General features: G+C 49.7%; 1 protein-coding gene across 3 annotated transcripts in view; it reads right to left on the minus strand.

Moving 5' to 3' along the window:
- The window catches only part of LOC6582117 (titin), a 128460-nt gene that overhangs the window by 58659 nt on the left and 49950 nt on the right, over positions 1-19851 (minus strand). The window contains exons 3-14 of one of the 3 annotated variants that reach the window (XM_044009935.1): positions 16244-17825; positions 15949-16178; positions 14519-15883; positions 11660-14458; positions 6044-11602; positions 5696-5983; positions 5396-5627; positions 5161-5332; positions 4916-5102; positions 3712-4060; positions 2331-3642; positions 2110-2239 (exon numbers count right to left, since the gene is read on the minus strand). In XM_044009935.1, the coding sequence (XP_043865870.1) occupies positions 2110-2239; positions 2331-3642; positions 3712-4060; positions 4916-5102; positions 5161-5332; positions 5396-5627; positions 5696-5983; positions 6044-11602; positions 11660-14458; positions 14519-15883; positions 15949-16178; positions 16244-17825 (14205 nt within the window). Of the gene's footprint in view, positions 1-1658; positions 2240-2330; positions 3643-3711; positions 4061-4915; positions 5103-5160; positions 5333-5395; positions 5628-5695; positions 5984-6043; positions 11603-11659; positions 14459-14518; positions 15884-15948; positions 16179-16243; positions 17826-19851 lie in introns of those variants that run through there. The other 2 variants (XM_044009933.1, XM_044009934.1) reach the window with 2 other exon arrangements.

The following is a 19851-nucleotide window of genomic DNA, read 5'->3' on the forward strand; positions in this document are numbered from 1 at the left end:
ATAGATATCCGTGTCTGTCCAGGTCAAGTCCGAATACGAGTTCAAGATCGGGTACATGGTCAAAGTTTGATAGTAATACTTGAACGTATCGTTCCAATAAACAATGTTCAATACTAATATGCATTTTTCGATTTCAGAGGGATTGCAGATCTGAATAGTCGGTTGGATACAAGATTCGTGGGCTGGCTTCTATAAATAAAGGCCAAAGCATCTGAATCAGCGCCAGAGGGCGATTGGATGAGTAAACTACCGTAACTGATTAATTTAATTAAAAACCATTTCTGCACCATAAACAGAATCATTTATTCATGTTGGCTTCTCTAATGACTAACACACAGACCCGAATAGAACACACAAGTTGGTGTGTGTTTCATTGTGTGTGTGTGTTCGAATAGATCTCTTGGGTAAATCGGCTACTCATATCTTGTCTACATGGTACAACAACAAAACAAACAGCTCGTAGGTAATTAATTATTTTATTTTTGCCTGAACTAAATGTCAGTTTATTTTCATCTGTGCTCATACATTGAAAGCCAATATTATATTTTCGCTTTTCATTTATTTTTTTCTAATTTTTAAATGAAAGAAAATTGAAATAAATTTCACGATTTACTTGAAAAAATACATAAAATGTTTTTCATTGTAGCCGCAAACAAAATATCCAGACTGCGCTGCGGTCTAAAAATATCAAATGGATTCTACTTTTTAATTGTTGTTGGTCTCATTTCTTGTTTTTTCTTTTTTGTTCTAGCTAATCTATTGGAAATTAGTTTTCAAAGCACAACCATTTTCCAAAAATGAAATTGAAAATAGAATGGACAGCCCGCAGCACACATATATATATTTAGATTTGTGTATATAGTATAGTAGAGCATATAGATAATCTGACTGCTGACTGCTGGCTGCTGTCTGCTGGCAGCTGAACAAATTCAGTGTCTGCAATGGCTTTCAATATTTTCGGCGTTCTGGTTTTTACTTATTATCAACGTATCCCCCTTGGGCTGTGCTAGTTTTGCGCACGTTCGTTTCTAGATTTTCATATTCAAGTATTCGATGGCAGTATGGACATGGATACAGCAAACGCTGCGAGCCGTATGCGCGCTAGATGTGTCATCCACAATATTTAATGCTAATATTCAAATGAAAAATAAAACTTTCATGCTCGAGCGGAGGCGGGACAAATGTGCGTTTTGCACACGGCCCCAGAACTATTCCGACACATGTTTCTATATGTTTCCTATACACATAGCTCCTCTATATTTGTATGTATGTAGCCTAAATACAGAAGAACTCAACATATTTATAAGGTGCCTGAGACGTATCATACATATAAACTTAAGTATGTATAGGTATTCACTGAGCAATATGAAAGTACATAAGCTGCCTTATTTATAATTCTCACTCAAAGGGGCGAGTGCTGAGTGCTTTGGGTGTATCTATATTTATCTATTTAATTCATTTTTCACTTCACTTTCACTCAAATCTCAAGTATTTCGAATTTTATAACAACCGACAAACAATGCCCTCATGATTGGCTATGCCAAAAAGAAAATGTTCTATATATATTTATATTGCAAAATACTTGTAATTATTTTTATTATTAATATTAATTTCTTTTAAATAAACTTTGATTTTTTTGTTGGTTTTTAATATTTTTTTTTTTTTTTTTTTACCTTTTTGTGTTAAACATCTTTCATTTAATTGTTGCTTGGGTTCACATATTGATATTGAAATTGGGTTAGTAATTAAAAGAACTCGTTCGTTGTATTCAATGTAAAAATCTGATTTGAAAGAAAAAGGAACAAAAATTTAAACTGTCGAAATATTCGTTTTCAGTTAAGTATTCTTCACTCAAACTTTTTGGACTAGTCATTGACAGTACTCAGTTAGTTGGGCTGAATCATCGTCAGTATAGGGAACCGTTATGTAAAAAATATACGTATAGTTCTTAAGGTTCTTTTTTTGGTCGTTATGTGTGTGTGTTGTTCTTTTTTTTTTTTTTCTTTTGAGCATTCTTTGGAGATTTCGAACACTGTTCGCTTACGTTTGATTTCTTGCTGTTTACGAACTCTGGTTTTGGTTTGGCTTAGCGTTTAGTTTAATCCTTACTTTTAACAGTCAGTTTGGCTGATGACTCGACCTGTCCAGTTGACGAGGTCACACGCACAGTAAAGATGCCCGAATCCTCCTCGTAGGTGGTGCCAATCAAAAGCACGGCACTGTTGCCATCAAAGATCATCTGCAACGATATCAAATTTCAATTAAGTCACTGCTCTTCAATAGCTCAAGCGGCTAATTGATTAATCTGGTCCAATTTGTAGTCAGCCTACCTGGAAGTCAGGTGTTTCCGGTATCAGTTGTCCCTCGCGGAACCACTGCACACTGGTTGCTTTCACTTTGCCGGTGACAGTGGTCTTGAACTGCGCCGGCATGCCCTCGGTGACGGAGACATCCTTGAGAGCGGTGATGGTGGGTGGTGCATCCAGGTTTTCGATGGGACGCACTTTGAGCTGCGCGCTGGTCTGAATGCTGCCCAGTTTGTTTTCGGCAACGCACTTGTAGGTGCCCTCGTCCTCGGGGAATGCCTCCGAGATGATCAGCTGATAGTATTCGCCTTGACGCGACATTTGGAAGTAGCGAGATGGCTTCACAAAGTTTTCGCCACGCATCCAACGAGCTGTCGGAGTGGGCTTGCCATCCACGCGGCAGCGGAAGATTACCTTGCTGCCTTCCTCTACGGACTGGCTCTTCAGCTGCTCCACAATGTGTGGCGGCTTCTCGCTGCCGGGCGTTGTTGGCTTCTCCGGCTTGGTGGGCGATTGAACAATGCAATCGCCATCGCAGCGTGCCTCGCCAGCGGCGTTGACAGCCACGCACTCATAGCGGCCAGAGTCCTCGGCGAACGGCTCAATGATCAACAGAGTGTGAATGTTGTCCTCTTCCAGCATCTTGAACTTGATGCTGGGCTGGATCTTCATGCCGTTTTTCAGCCAGTAAACATCCATGGGGCGTGTGCCAGTTACCTTGGCATCGAAGCGAGCCAGTTGGCCAGTGGACACGGTTGTGCTCTGAATGGTGGACACAAAGCTTGGTGGCTGTATGCCGCCCTTGCCGGCGCGTCTGCGCTCCTCCACAACCAAATTGGCGCTGCACTTGGCAGTTCCGCCACGATTCTCTGCCACGCAGGTAAACACAGCCGAGTCCTCGATGAAGACCTGGCGTATGATCAATATGGATTTGCCGCTGAATGTGTGAATCTGCAAATCAGGTGAGTTCTGGATGGGGAAGCTTTCACGGAACCACTTCACAGTTGGCATGGGCTCGCCCTCGAACTCCACTTCGAATTTGGCCTGCTCGTTCTCAAAGACGCGGCATGGCTGAATCTTTTTGGTGAACACGGGTGCCTTAGAGGGTTGGACTGGACCCTTGACAACGCGCTCTTGAATGGTGCCCTTATGCTCCACTTCGGTGGTTTCGGTGGCAGTGATCTTGCGTGTGATCTCCAAGTCACCTTGGATCTCCTTCTGCACTTGCTGCTGCTTATTCATGTGCACCTCACGTCCATGCACCGACGACTCTGAAGGCTGGGCTACGCCCTTTGGTGGGGCGCCCTTGACCTGGGTGGTGCTCGTTTGCTCTTGACTGTTATAAATTACAGAGTTTCGGTATGAGTATGCGTAGGCTCATCTGAATGACTTGGAGTTTACTTACAGATTCTCCTCGTAGGAGTGCGCCATGCCCTTGGCAGCTGAGCTGCTGACAACCTTCTCGCCGGGAATGGCATATTGATGGGTATCCCTGCGCAAATTGGTCTCCTTGAGCAACTGCTCAGTTTCCAGCTCCTGGATCTTATTATAGTACTCCTCGCTCTTCTTGGCCTTGACGTTCTGCTGCCAATCGGGTGTCTGGGGCTTGTACTGCTTGGGCTTCAGGTGCTCAACGCCCTTCAGGGTGTGCGCACTCTGCTCGGACAAATATTGCTTACGCTCATCGAATACCTTTTCCAGCTCGTTCTCCTGGCGCTCCTTCTGGTAGGCTGCTAGTTCGTAATCGTACCATGCTATATGCAAAACAAATTGACGGTTTTAAACACTTTCTAGAAGACATGACTACGTTGAGCTATTCACAAGAAAGAATTGAACTATTGGCATGCCGCTTGGTTAAGTAAAACTGCATTCGTATAGCTTCAGTGTTAGTACATGAATTAAAATAAGCAAAACGAAAGTATGACACATGGATGGTACATTTTTTTATGATGTTCACAGAGGTTTGCTAACTCCTTTACGTTTAGAATTCAACCGCTTATGATGACAGACAAAAGTTGAAAGCGATCAGCCACAGCTTAGAATAGACAGTCTTTAAAACACGCACACACTAAAAACTTGCACAACCAAAATACCCATGATCCGGCGATACTCATTGATGGCGTCCAGAGGGCACAGTTTCCGCTGGGTCGCTCCCTTGCAGGCTCGATGCGTGGACAATCAGACGCTCTTATGGGATAATTGAAGGAAAGCACTTTTCGGAGTGGGGAACTGGGTGTATTGTGGGTAGGGAATTTGTGGTTGTCTATTGTCTGACCTATACAGTGACACTAGTTTTGTATTTTTTTTTTTTTTTTTTTTTTTTGTGGCATGTGCTTGAGAAACGCAATTAACTTGGCTGCTACTTCTACTTGGAAATGCATACTTTATGTGAACTATATATATAATATAAAAGAGTATGTGTATGTATATTTACAATGCGATATTTAATGTGATATCACTTGTGTGTTTCTTTTTTTAGTTTTGCCAGCTAAGAACTACTGCATTTAAAAATTCGTGTTAATTTCATATAGCTGTTTAGATATATCGGATTGTATAACAATCTGTGTTTATAGCAAGAGTGTATGGGTGTGTGTGTGCGTGTGACTTACGGCGTGGTGAGTTCTTGAGAACATTGCGATAGTCATCAGAGCGTGCGACAACATTCAGTTCGGTCGAAGCAATCGATTCGCCCACAGAATTGCGCGCTATAACCTCCACCTTGCCGGTATCATATTGACGCGTCTTGGGTATATCAAGATGGAACATGCCATCGTTGGTCAACTTGTAGCGCGAGCCCTGCATGTGAGAAAGAAATTAATCACTGACTCGATTAAATGCGCCGGAGTGCACCTACATGAACAACAGTGTGGCCGTTGATCAGCCACATGACACGAGGACGTGGATGACCGGTGACACGCACACAGAATCTGGCTGGTTCGCCCTCCTCGACCGTCTGCGGCTCCAGCTTGCTAACAAACACTGGTTTCGTTCTGGGCTTGGCATCGGGGTCAGCTTCTTCGGGTACCCTGCGGGAGTAGATAGCGAATGTATCCAATGTCTTTGGCCCAGCTAATACCACAGATACTTACACTTGCCAGGAAGCTTCCATTTCGCGAATGCGATCGATGCTCTGCATATGGGCAGGCAGCTGCGAGTCGTAGACAATGCCCGGCTTGCCGGATACCTTGATGATGGCACGAGTCTCATCCATGCCATACAAGTTCGTGGCGCGGCAGACATATTCCCCGCTGTCCTCGGGATAAACCCAGCCGAAATTCATGGCGACATAACCGAAGTCGTAAATGGGCTGGAAGCGGTTCTCTGCGAGTTCAGAAATAAGAGCATAAATAAATGCTGAACAATTTTAGGCATCGAATGTAGGCACTTACTGTAGAGCAAGGGCTTGCCATTGAAGAACCATTCGACCTTCATGTTCGGATCACCCACAGGCGCCAACTGGCACTCAAACTTAGTCTTAGCCATTTCCGTCAGCGTGAGCTGCTCCTTGATCTGTGTGACAAAGCGAGGAGGCTGCTTGCGATCGGGATCGAAGAGATCATCCTCGGTCAAATGCACCTCAGAGGTGTACTTCTTGATGGTGGCCTCCATTTGGGTGAGCGTTTCCGACCGCTTCATGCCACGTGGCACTTGATTTTGCAGCAGAATCGTAGGCAATTCTAATACAAATCGAGATGGATTAGATATAATAGATAAGAGTCATGTGCTAGATGACTTACTCTTGCAGGAGACGGTGGCCTTGGTGCGATCTTCGCCATACTTGTTGACGGCACGGCAAACGTATTCACCAGAGTCGTCGCTGTACACATACAAAATGTCCAGCGAGACGAAGCCCATGTCGAAGACGTTCCTATAGCGATGACCCAGTGGCAAAGGCTTGCCATTGCGATACCATTCAACGCGCAGATTGGGATCGGTCTTTGGTTCCACTTGGCACTCGAATCGGACAGCTTCAGACTCCTCGGCTGTGCAGGATGCAATCTGGGTGATGAACTTCGGTGGTCCGTACTGCTCTTCGACAACCTTGGGTGCCTCTGGGATGCGTCCACGTTCCAGTTCCTTCAACTTCTCGGCGGTCATGCCCTCGGGCAGCTGTGATTCGTAGACAATGCTGTGCTTGCCCTTGCAGGTGACCTTGGCGGTGGTGGTGGCACTGCCCCACTTGTTGGTGGCGCGGCAGGTATATTCGCCAGAGTCCCTGGCATAGATGTAGTCAATATCCAAAGCAATGAAGCCAAAGTCGTTCAGTTGATGAACTCTGGAACCAGTGGCCATGACGCGGCCATTGTAGTACCATTCAATGCGCATTGTTGGATCACCAACGGGCTCTACGCGGCAATCGAAGTGAATTGGTCCGCCCTCGGGCACGTCCAAGTTGTCCTTGATCTCCTCAATGAACTTGGGTGGATTTGGCTGCTCCTCATCGATGACCATCTCTTCACGCTTGTGCATGTTCTCTTCCAGCTTCTGCAGGCTCTCAGTGCCAGTGCGGAAGTTCGAGGGCAGCTGCGGCTCCATGACAATGCCCTGGCGACCCTTGACCTGCAATTTGCAGGAGACGGTGGCCTCGCCGTGCTTGTTGGTTGCCTTGCAGGTATACAGACCCGTATCTCGCTGGTAGCAGCCGGCGATCTCCAGGATGACAAAGCCAAAGTCGTTGATGGTCTTGATGCGGGAGCCGGCCCACAAGGCCTTGCCGTTGTGGAACCAGTCCACGCGCATGGACGGATCGTTGATGGGCTGCAGGCGACACTCGAAGTGGGCCAGCGAGTTCTCTCCGATGACCATATCGAATGGTGTCGTAATGAACTCTGGTGGCTTGCCTGTATCGTCCTCCGGCACAAACTCTGTGCTGCGAGAGCCCAGACCTTCCAGCTCAGCGATGCGATCGATGGTGCCTTCCATGCCCTTGGGCAGCTGCGATTCCATAATGATGCTACGCTTGCCTTGAATCTTCATTGTTGCGCTGGTCACTGCCTCACCATACTCATTGATGGCACGGCACGAGTATTCACCAGAATCCTCCGGGTAGACTGGAGAAATTTCCAGAATAACGAAACCAAAGTCGCAGAAAGTGCGGAAACGAGAGCCAGCCTTCAATGGACGGCCATTCCAGTACCACTCCACCTTCAGCTTGGGGTCATCAGCAGGCGTGATGCGAGCCTCAAAGTGAGCGTTCTCGCCCTCGCGCAGATTGTCAATGTTCTCCAGGGGCACAGTGAACACTGGTGCCTTGCCTCTGGTCTCCTCGGTGGTCTCCTCGCGGGTACGCACCATGCTATACTCCAGATTGGCAATCTTCTCCAGACCGCCCTCCATGCCACGTGGCAGCTGGGAGTCCAAGATCAGGCTGGCCTTGGAGGCGCACTTCAGGCTGGCGCGGGTGACATCCTCGCCATATTTGTTGTAGGCGCGGCACTCATAAACACCAGAGTTCTCCTCATAGCAATACAGGATATCCAGGATGACAATGCCAAAGTCGTGGAAAGTGCGGAAGCGATGGCCATGGGGCAGCTTCTTGCCATTGAAATACCACTCGACCACCAAGTCGGGATCGGTAATGGGCGTCAAGCGCGCCTCAAAGTGAGCGCTCTGGCCCTCCACCAGCTTGGTGACATCACTGATTTGTGTGATGAACTTGGGTGGCTCGGCAACCACTGGAGCACCACTGTCCGCTTGCTGGCCCTGCGGGCACTCCAGCTCACGGATTCGTTGGAGAGAATCAGGCTGCAAGCTGTCGTAGAACACGCCACCGCGACCACCACAGTTAAGAGTGGTGCGAGTGAAGTCCTCGCCGTACTTGTTGTAGGCGCGGCAAACGTATTCGCCACTGTCGTGATCCTGCAGATAGGCGATATCGAGGACCACGTAGCCAAAGTCGGATACCGTTTTGATGCGGTTTGAGTGACGGAGCAGTTTGCCATTGTGGTACCACTCGACCTTAAGATCCGGATCATTAACCGGAATCAAGGTGCACTCGAAGTGAGCGGACTGGCCATCCTTCAGGCCCTGCAGCGGCTGAATGTGCGACGTGAAGTGCGGTTTCTGGCCACGAGGCTTGTCGACACACTCCAGCGTGCAGCTGATCTCAGCTGAGCCGTATTTGTTGGTGGCACGGCAGGTGTATGTGCCGGTGTCCTCGATCTTGGTGCCCAGCACTTCCAGGGCGACGGTGCCAAAGGCGTAGATGGTGCGCACGCGGTGGCTGGCCTCAAGAACTTTGCCATTGAAGAACCATTCAATGACCATGCTCTGATCGCCCAGAGGAATGAGATTGGCCTCGAAATGGGCCAACTCACCTTCGCCAATGTCAGCAATGTTAACGAATTCGGTGGTGAAGCGTGGTGCAATGCCCTGCTCGGGCTGCTCCGGCTTGCTGCCGTCCTTGCGTAGTGACTCCTCCAAGTCCTGAATCTGTTCCAGACCTTCAGCACCCTTGGGATGCTGTGTGGCTTCAATGATGCTGTCCTTGCTTGAGCAGAATATGGTGGTGGAAGTGAAAGCCTCGCCAGCCCTGTTATAGGCCTTGCAAGTGTAGATGCCCTGATCTCTAGAGTACACCTCAATCATGTCCATAGTGACGAAGCCGAATTCGCTGGTCATCTTAAAGCGCGAGCCATGCTGCAGCAGCTTGCCATTGAAGTACCATTCGATAAACAGATTTGGATCCTCCTTCGGCTCCACGTTGGCCTCCAAATGGATCGGCTGCGCCTCGGATAGATGGAACTCCTGCTGCAATGGCCTCGTCCAGACTGGTGCTGGGTATTGAGTCTCTGGTTTGCTTGGCTTCTGGGCATAGCGATTGGCCAATGCTTCTTCTGTTTCTTGCACGGCCTCCAGTCCGCTCTCGCCCTGTGGATGCTGTGTGTCCAGGAACATGGTCTTGCCGCCTGTGCACTTCAATGTGCCCGAGGTAGTAGCCGAGCCCTTGCTGTTTGTGGCCTTGCAAGTGTAGATGCCGCTGTTCTCGGCATACGAGTTATTCAGGTCCAGGGCGCAGTAGCCAAAGTCGTAAATGGACTTGAATTTGGCAGCTGCCTGCAACGGTTGGCCATTGTAGTACCATTCGATATTCATGGTGGGATCACGGGCCGGCTCCACGTTGCACTCAAAGCGAACGCTGTCCGTCTCCTTGCACTCGATGTTGTTCAGATGAGTGATGAATACCGGAGTCTCGTATGTGGGCTCTGGTGCGTCCTTACGAACCGGCTTTGGCGCCTCCAGCTCGCCAATGCGTGGCAATGAGTCCGGATGCAAGGACTCCGCTTGTAGCCAATGGCGATCTTCGATCTTGAGCGATGAGGTCGACACAGCCTCGCCCACCTGGTTGGTGGCCTTGCAAGTGTAAATAGCGGAGTCGTCCTCGCGCAAGCCATTGATAGATAAGGTAACCAGTCCAAAGTCGAAGGTGCTGCGTATGCGTGAGCCAGTGGTCAGTGAGATGCCGTTCTTGAACCACTCAATGCGCAGATTAGGATCGGCGCGAGGCTCCACCTGAGCCTCCAGATGCACATGCTGGCCCTCGTGCAGCTTGTCGTAGCTCTGCAAGTGTGTCGTGAACACTGGAGCCTGCTGAGGCGTAGAGTCCACAAACATTTCGGGCACACGGTTCATTGCAGCCTCCTTCAGACGAATGGCTTCCCAGGACTCAGGTATCAGGGGCTGTCCGTCGATGTTGGCCCTGGTCTTCACCTTCATGGCAGTCGAGGACACAGCCTCGCCAGCGGCATTGAAAGCGCGACACATGTAGACACCAGCATCCTCAGGCACCACAGCGGCAATGTCGAGAGTGACAAAGCCAAAGTCGTGGGTGGTGCGCAGGCGTGAGCCCATTTGCAGCTCAACGCCGTTAACGAACCACTCGAACTTAAGTGAGGGATCACCAACGGGCACCACACGTGCCTCGAAGTGAGCATGGGTGCCCTCCCATACCTCGGAGGGGCCCGTCAGTAGCTGCGTGAAGATGGGCTTCTCGAAGAGGCGCTCAGGCTCGGTGGGTAGTGGAGCCAGAGGCTTCTCCAGCTGGTGAATACGACGAATGCTGTCCGGATGCTGGGTATCCATTTGGATGGTGGCCTCGGTAACCACACGCATAGAGGCGGTAGTGACGGCCTCGCCAAGTGGATTGACAGCGCGGCACATGTAGACGCCCTCATCCTCCTTGCGGATGTGCGATATATCGAGAGAGACAAAGCCAAAGTCGTGCTGCTTGGTGATTCTGGAGCTGTCTTCGATCAGTTTCTCATTGCGGTACCATTCGACCTTCAAGTTGGGATCACCCACTGGAATCAGGCGCGCCTCAAAGTGAGCGGTCTGGTGCTCATTGATGCGATCAATGTTTTGAATTGGTTGGGTGAACATGGGTCGCTGGCGTGTGCCAGGCGTTTCGACCTCCTGGCGCTGGTGTGGTGCCGTAGACTCCAACTTACGTATCTTCTCCAGACCCTCAGGATGCTGGGTGTCCGAAATAATGGTGCCGCGGGCAATCACGCGCAGATTGGTCGAAGAGACGGCTTGACCCAAAGCGTTAACAGCACGCACGGAATACTCGCCAGCATCCTCGGCCACGGCATGGGTAATGTCCAGGGAGACATAGCCAAAGTCGAAGGTGATGTGGAAGCGGGCAGCCGATGGCAGAGGCTTGCCATTATGATAAAACTCGATGCGCAAGTTGGGATCGTGCACTGGCGCCACCTGTGCTTCAAAGTGAGCCGTTTGGCCCTCATAGATCTCAGTGGAGCCGCGTAGATCTGCGGTGAAGTGGGGCGGGCCAATTGGATGATCGCCGACTTCGGTGCGGGTGGTGACAACCTTGGACTCCAACTTCTGAATCTTCTCCAAAGCATCCGGGTGCTGGGTGTCCAGAATCATGCTGCGTCTGTTCAGCACACGGACATTGCAGGTGTTGACTGCTTCGCCCAGGAGATTGGTTGCCTTGCACATGTAGGTGCCAGTGTCCTCGCCATAGACATACAAAATGTCCAGGGCCACGTAGCCAAAGTCGTGGGTGGTGCGATAACGATGTCCGGTGGGCAGTTGCTTGCCATTGCAGAACCATTCGATCTTCAGGTTGGGATCGTTGATGGGCTCAACGCGACACTCCAAGTGGGCGTGCTCGCCCTCCTTCAGATGCTCCAGATTGCTAAGTGGGGTGAGGAAAATTGGCTTCTGTCCCTTCTCCTCCACCTCGGCCTTTACGGGTGGCGCATAGCTCTCGAGCTGGCGAATCTTCTCCAGCCGCTGGGCATCGAGTGTATCCAGATCCAGTGTCTTATTTGCTACAAGTTGAATGTGATTAGCATAAGGTGAAGTTTGTGTATCAGCTATGAGCTTACCTGTTACGTTTACAGCACAAGTCGTGACAGCTTCCCCAACAGCATTCTTGGCCTTGCACATGTAGGTGCCGGTATCCTCGGCGTGGGCGTACAATATGTCCAAGGCGACAAAGCCGAAATCGTAGGTGGTCTTGAAACGGTGACCCGTTTGGATGGGTCTGCCGTTGCAGTACCACTCGACCCTCATGGTGGGGTCATTAACTGGGATCAGTGTTGCCTCCAGATGCACGGGTGTGCCCTCATTGACCTTGGCATTGCGCAGTGGGCGTCCAAACTGTGGGCGCTCAGCGTGGAACTGATCCTCTTCAGGCTTGCGCTGGAAGCGAGAGGTATCCTCCAGATGCTGGATCTTGTGCAGAGCCTCCTCATGCTGCGTTTCATGAATAATCGACGAACGGGTGGTGACGTTGAGTGCAATCGAGCTGACGGCCTCGCCCAGATTGTTAGTCACACGGCAAGTGTATTCTCCGCTGTCCTCCGCATAGACGGTGAGGATGTCGAGTGCTGCAAAGCCAAAGTCATAGGTGGTGCGGAAGCGATGGCCGGTGCTCAAGGGCTTGCCGTTGTGGAACCATTCGACCTTCAGGTTCGGATCTGGGTAGGGCTCGATGCGGCACTCGTAGTGGGCACTCTGGCCCTCAACCAGATTGTTGGGTCCGATCAGCTTGGTGACAAACATTGGCGCCGTCGTAACGGTGTATTCCTCCTCCTCACGGCGCTGGTACTTGCTGTGATCCTCCAGCTGATGGATCTTGTGCATGGCAGCTTCGTGCTGTGTCTCCATCTGAATGGCAGTCTTCGACTGCACAATCAGCGACGCAGACGTCACAGCCTGACCCAGCTCGTTGACCGCACGGCAGGTGTAGGTGCCAGAGTCCTCGGGATTCACGTACTTCATGTTCAGAGCCACGTAGCCGAAATCGTGCATGGTGGTGGTACGATTGGACGCCTCAATGGGCTGACCGTTGCGCAGCCATTCCACAGTGAGTTTGGGATCGCCCACGGGAATAAGGCGGGCCTCAAAGTGCACCGCCTGGTTCTCGGCCACACGTACATCGCGCACAGGCATGGTAAAGACCGGAGCCTGCGAAACGAACTCATCCTGTACGCTGACGCGCTGGCGCTTGGAGCCATCCTCCAGGTGCTGCAGTCGCGGCAATGCAGTCTCGTGCTGAGACTCCAGATAGATGGACTTCTTGGTGTGCACCACGGCAACAGCAGATGTTATGGCCTCGCCCACAGCATTGAAAGCACGGCAGGTGTAGGTGCCGGCATCTTCGGGCAGTGTGGACATAATATCGAGGGCCACGAAGCCAAAGTTGTTGGTCTCAGTGAAACGCGAGCCCGATTTCAGAGGCATGTTATTGTGGTACCACTCCACACGCATCGAAGGATCGGAGACGGGAATCAAGCGGCACTCAAAGTGAGCACGCTGATTCTCCTTGATTTCAATGTTCTTCAGGGAGGTTGTAAACACTGGCGCCTGCTTGGTGGTCTCGTCGACTTCCTCGCGGCGGCTGTAGCGCGAGCGATCCTCCAGATAGTGAATCTGCTCGAGACCAGCTTCGTTCTGGGTCACTGTGACGATTTGCTCGCCGCTGCGGCATTGCAGCTCCACCTGAGTCTCATCGGAGCCAATCAAATTGACGGCGCGGCAGGTGTAAATACCGGAGTCCTCAGCAATCAGGCCAACAATATCTAAGGCCACGTACCCGAAATCATGAATGGGTCGGAAACGATGGCCCACGGTAATGGGACGGCCGTTCTTGAACCACTCCACCTTCAGATTGGGATCGGTGACGGGCTCAATTTTGCACTCAAAGTGGGCGTGACCGCCTTCGCGTGTATTGGTCAGGCTCTTCGGATGGGTCAGGAAGCGGGGGCGAATATTGACCACCTCATCTACGTCCTCATGACGACGATAGCGTGAGGAGTCCTCCAGGTATTGAATCTTTTGCAGGCCAGACTCGTTCTGAGTCTCCAGAATCAAATCCTTCTTGGCAATAATGCGCACGGAGCAGGAGGTGACGGCCTCGCCCAGTTGGTTACGGGCTTGGCACGTGTAGACGCCCGAGTCAATGGCATAGCAGCCAAGCAAGTCCAGCGCCACATAGTCAAACTCGTAGGCAGGACGGAAGCGATGGCCCGTCTTTACCGGCATGCCGTTGACGAACCACTCGATGCGCATACTGGGATCACCCACTGGCTGCAGGCGGCACTCCAGATGCACGTTGGTGCCCTCAACGGTTTCGATGTTATGCAGTGCGCGTGTGAATTGAGGCGCCTGCATGATGGTAATATCCTCTTCCTGGTGGTGGCGACGACGCGAGTCCTCAAGCAGCTGAATCTGCTCCAGCGACTGCTCGTTCTGGGTCTCGGTCACCACATCGCTGCGATCAATCACACGCACACATGAAGAGGTGTGAGCGGTGCCCAGGTGGTTGGTGGCGCGCACGGTATACTCGCCAGAGTCGGCTGCCGTGGCCTTGATGATGTCCAGGGCGACAAATCCGAAGTCGTAGTAGGTGCGGAAACGTGAGCCAACGGTTACGGGGCGCCCGTTATGGAACCATTCGACGCGCATTGTGGGATCGCCCATGGGCTCGAGACGGCACTCCAGATGAATATTCTTGCCGTCGTGAATGGGCTTGGGATCGGTCAGCGGCTGCACAAAGACGGGCTTTGACTTGGAGATCTCCTCAATATCGTATTGGGGCTCGACGAATTGCTTGTTCTCCAGATTCTGCGTTTTTTCATAGAGGCCGCGATGCATGCTAGATGTGTCGATGTTGGAACGAGCTGTAATGCAAATGTTTGGGTTGAATGATGAGCAATTTAATTCGAATTCCTTCTACTTACTTTCCACTACCATCGTTGCTTGCAACTGAGCTTCACCTAGCTTGTTTCTAGCCACCACAGTGTAGACGCCGGCATCTTCGGCGCGCACCTGAGAAATGTCCAGGGCAACGTAGCCGAAGTCGTAGTAGGTCTGGATGCGGTTGGCGGCGGTGATAGCACGTCCATTGTGGTACCATTCGATGCGCAGACCCAGATCGCTCTGTGGCTCGACACGCGCCTCAAAGTGGGCGCGTTGACCCTCCAAGATCTTGGTGGTGCCCTTGAGGGGGCCCAGGAAGCGTGGTGCCTGGGTGATGGAGGTTTCTTCCTCCTCGCGGCGACCATAACGCGACGAGTCCTCCAGATGCTGAATCTTCTGCAGGCCACCCGGATGCTGCGTGTCCGAGACGATCTCGTTCTTCGATATGACCGTCAACTGGGCCGTGGTTGTATCCTGGCCCATGGCATTGTAGGCGCGGCAGGTGTAGGTGCCGGCATCATAGATGGTTATCTGCTTGATGGTCAGCGCGACGTAGCCAAAGTTGTGGTAAGTAGTTATGCGCGAGCTGGCCTCAAGGGGTTGACCATCCTTGAGCCACTCCACGCGCATGGTCGAGTCGCCAATGGGTTCGAGGCGTGCCTCGAAGTGCGCATGCGCGTGCTCTCGCAGATCCAGTTGGTTCTGGATGGGTGTCTTGAATTGGGGTGGCGCAATGGCCTCAGGTGCCTCCTGAACGTGGCGGCGCTGCTGAGACTTGCGATAGTCCTCCAATTCCTCCACCTTCTCAATGTAACGCTGCTGCTCGGGTATGCCCAGATCGGCGGTGACCTGGGAGCGCGAGTGCACACGAATGGTGGACTGGCTGATGGCCTCGCCAATGCGATTCACGGCGCGGACGGTGTAGCTGCCCGCATCTTCGGCGCGTAGGTGCAATATGTTTAGGGAGACATAGCCGAAGTTGAATATAGCCGTGATGCGCGAGCTGGCGGTGATTGGCAAGCCATCCTTATACCACTCCACACGCATGCTGGGATCATTCACGGGGGTCACCTGTGCCTCGAAGTGCACATTCTTGCCCTCCTCGAACTCACCCAGATCGCGCAGGGGACGTATAAATTGTGGAGCTTGATTCATCAACTCCTCTGAGCTCTCCTGGCGCTGATAGCGAGAGTAGTCCTCCAGCTGATTGATGTACTGCAAGCTGTTCGGATTCTGCGACGATTGCTCAATGGATGGTCGTTGCACCACCGACAAAATGGCGCGCGACTCAGCCACGCCGCTGGCATTGCTGACGCGGCACATATATTCTCCAGCATCGTGGCCCATAATGCTCAGTAGGTCCAGAGCAATGAAGCCAAACTTGAAGACAGATGTGGCGCGTGCACCTGTGAAAGCAAGAGAGCCAGAGATGAGACACAAAGTAAACGGGATTCGAACTTGAGTTACTTACTGGCTGCCAGGGGACGACCATTGAGATACCACTCGACGACCATGCTGGGATCGCCGACGGGTTCGATGCGCGCCTCCATGTGGACTCGACCACCTTCAGTCTGCTGCACATTCTGCAGTGGTATGATGAACTGTGGCGGAGGATAGACGCGATCCTCCTCGCCGGGACGCAGATGGGGTTTGGCGCGTTCCACATGGCGCAAATAAATAATCTCTGGCCCAGGGATTGGCCTAGAAACAGAATGAAGCAGTTCAATGCAAAAATTCCATATGTTTAACAATTTAAGAGATCTTACTCAGGCTCGATAACTTTCGTTGGTCTTGGTAGATTAAGACGCCTTTGTTCTTGACTTGGTTGCTCTCTGGGAACTTCGACATAGAGTCTTGCGCGGTTCGCTGTGGAACCGGCGATATTTTGTGCGGTACACTGATACCAGCCAGCATCAGTTGCCTTAACTTGCGGTATCTCCAGGCAGGTGGCGCCGCCATCGATGCCCACAAAACGTTCGGCAGTTGATGAGATTTGTACTCCATCCTTTTGCCAAGTAATGCGCGGCACTGGCGTGCCAATGGCATTGGCGCTCATGGTGATGGGCTCACCCTCGCGCACTGTCATCGTGCTGAAGCGCTGCACAAATTGTGGTGCGACAACCTGCTCCTTCTCCAGCACATGCAGCGGCGCCTCGATGGCCACCTCACCAGCCTTGTTGCGGGCCAAGCATTGAACGGAGCCGCCATCTAGGCGGCTCACGTTCGTGATCATCAGCGAATGGCTGCCGGACTCGTTGACCAGAATCTTGTGCGAAGCATCGTCGCGCACTTGACGGCCGTTGATAAACCAGAATACCTCGGGATAGGGATTGCCGGTGACACGGCAATCGAAACGCGTCATGCGTCCCTCGGTGACTTCGCGTTCGCTGAAGGCCTTCACAAAAGTGGGCGGCAAAGCCTTGCCGACTTCCAGCTGCTCGGCCATCGAATCCACGGGCTTGGGCTCGTAGGCAGTCTCGGCGGCCGGCTCGACGGCCAGCACAGCGGACGAGACGACGCAGCCCTGCAAATTCTCAGCCAAGAGGGTGTAGTGGCCGCCATCCTTGGCGTTGGCGTTCTTCACGCGCAGGGTGGCAACGCCACTCGAATAAGAGATCTCATACTTTTGCGAGGCTACCAAACGCTGTCCGTTGTGGAACCAGGTGAGACGTGGTTTCGGATTGGAGCCAACGCGGGCTGTGAACACAGCATCGGAGCCCTCGATGAGCTTGGAGTTTCTGGGCTTCTGCGATAATTGTGGTGCGTGCGCAGGGCCAAGAGAACGGTCGAGCTCATGGGACAGCTGAGTGTCCTGCTCATAGCCGGAGCGGCGCGTTATGGCCTCCCTGAAGGAGACTTCGCGCAAAAGTCTATACTCAAACGTGTCCACACGGAATTCCTCCTCAATGGACGTATACGAATAACCATTGGAGTAGATGTTCTTCTCCAGATTCTGGATGGGCTGCAGTGCAGGCATTGGGGCGCCTTCCGGTTGAATGTAGACACTGCAGATGGCCTCGCCGTACTGATTACGAGCCGTACACGTGTACTCGCCTTCGTCGCCGGGTCCGATCTGGTTGATCAGCAGGGACACATCACCCGTGGCCTCGTTGTAGCTCATCCGGAACTTTTGCGACTCGAGAAGTGGTGCGCCTTTTCGGGTCCATGTAACGAATGGCTTCGGGTTGCCACGGAGCCTGCCTTCGAACAGGGCGTTGCCACCCTGAGCGAAGCGAGCGTTCTTAAAGATTTGCTCGAATACAGGCGGTGAGATGTCACCTTGGGCATAAACGTGTGTCAACGATGGCGGTACATAGGTGCCTCCGAAACCGCCTTGATGTTGTTGTACTGTAATATTAATAATGGTATGAGTATGGCTAAGTACAAATAGGGAAAAGCAGTGATGCGAGCTTTAATGAAGGTATATTAATAAAACTTAAAAAAATTATTAATATAAATTATGTGATTTTATTTTTGTTAAGACTTCATCAAAATTAAAAAAAAAAAAAATTATTATTAAAAAAATTAAATATATCATTCAATATTAGTATAAATTATTGTTACGTGAAATGTTCTTTATCATCTCTACCAGAGAAATGTAAACAAGAACTTGAAAACTTATTGTCGAGGATATATATTTCTAGCTTTGATAACTTATATTTAGAAGTTGGCACGCATAAAAAGTCTATATATACATATATGACTATATATATGCGGATATATTAACTTATATACATAGGTATATCTCTCGGCTGCACGAAAGTGTGTCAATTATATGTACCTTAGTTTGTCTCTCCAATTCAAACAGGTGAATGTAAACAAAATAGATCAGCTGTTAATGTGCTCTCGAAATTTTCTCTCGTACTATCTATCACTAATCTCTCAGTCTCTCTCTCTCTCTCTCTCTCTCTCTTTGTTTTGTGCGCACTCTCAGTTAGTTCGGCAAATTGACTTCGGCTATCTTCGGCTGCCAGTATAAGAGTGCTTAAGTGCCATATAGCTTATTCACTTCATCTCATACGAAATGCAGCATTGTCAAATGTAAACAAGACGAGCTGTATAAGAGCTCTTATACTGTTATTCTATTATGAATATAATTTCCTCTACATAAGTATGTCAATACAACATTTTGGCAGATGAATGGAAATATTTATAAATAGATCAAATTTTTGGCTGATCATCAATTAAGATATAAGTATTGAAATATTAGATGAATATGAATAATTCGTACGTTTGCAGTCGTATTTTATATATTTATATCTTTGACATGATGAGTAATACATGGAATATTACCAATGAATTTAGCATTTCTTAGTCAATTAATGTTTTAATTTTATATTTTGGGATGAATCAGATTTTGCTTTGAATATGAATGATCAGATCAGAATGTTCAAAAATTAATTAACGATTTATATGTGAGCTATATGCTATTAGATGCAGACAGTTTTCTTTACACTTATTTGTATATAAAATGCATATTATGAATTTGTCTATAATATTTTGCACATTTAACAGTCCCAGAGCGATATCTCTGGGTTGCTTTCTTTTCAACTAACACCATTTGAAGAAATCAATATCAGTAAACATTATTAGAAGCAAGCAATATCTATTACATTTTTAGAAACTGTGTACCCACTGTACTTATATATATTTTTTCAAATATGAAGGGACTGTTTACAGCTCACAAAGTGCCTGCTATTTATCATATTTCAGACATAAACAAAATCTATTTTTCATGAGAATTATTTGGAAAGAAATATCCAGAGGTATATTTTTGTTGTTTCTTATGAAAAGCTTTTTTGTTTGCTTTTTTCACATTAAAATTAAAATTAAATTAAAATCGATATTGCTTATGATTACTATGCCTTTCAAAATTATTCTGCCTACTTTTTATACTTTATCGATCAGTAAATCTTTCCGTTGCATATTTTAGTGAGCTAAGTATATATAAATATATATGTTTGCTAAATACCAAGATGATAAAATTTAATATTTTCTTCTCTCCTGCAATCTATGCAATTCATGCATTAAAATCATGTTAGAGCAATGCGAGAAACATAAAATAATACAGATGCGAGCGATTGTAAATAGAGTTCCCTCAGTATCAACACGTAAATCTATCATGGAACTAACATGGCATGCATTTAGTGAAGGTTACAATGAAATTGGCATGAGCAGAAAAGGCGATTGTCTGTATCGTATGGAAATTCGGTAACAAGAGAATGGAACAGTGGGGATTCTAAATCCACGGTGTGAATCCCACTGGCCAATACAGCTTGTCGAAATCCGTAAACGAGACAATTCGGGCGTGGCGTGGCATGGCAGGGCATGGCAGGGCAGAGCTGGGCCAACGGGCGCAGACAGGCAGACGGAC

This window comes from Drosophila mojavensis, unplaced genomic scaffold, assembly GCF_018153725.1.
Source record: "Drosophila mojavensis isolate 15081-1352.22 unplaced genomic scaffold, ASM1815372v1 contig_74, whole genome shotgun sequence".
Classification (NCBI taxonomy): domain Eukaryota; kingdom Metazoa; phylum Arthropoda; class Insecta; order Diptera; family Drosophilidae; genus Drosophila; species Drosophila mojavensis.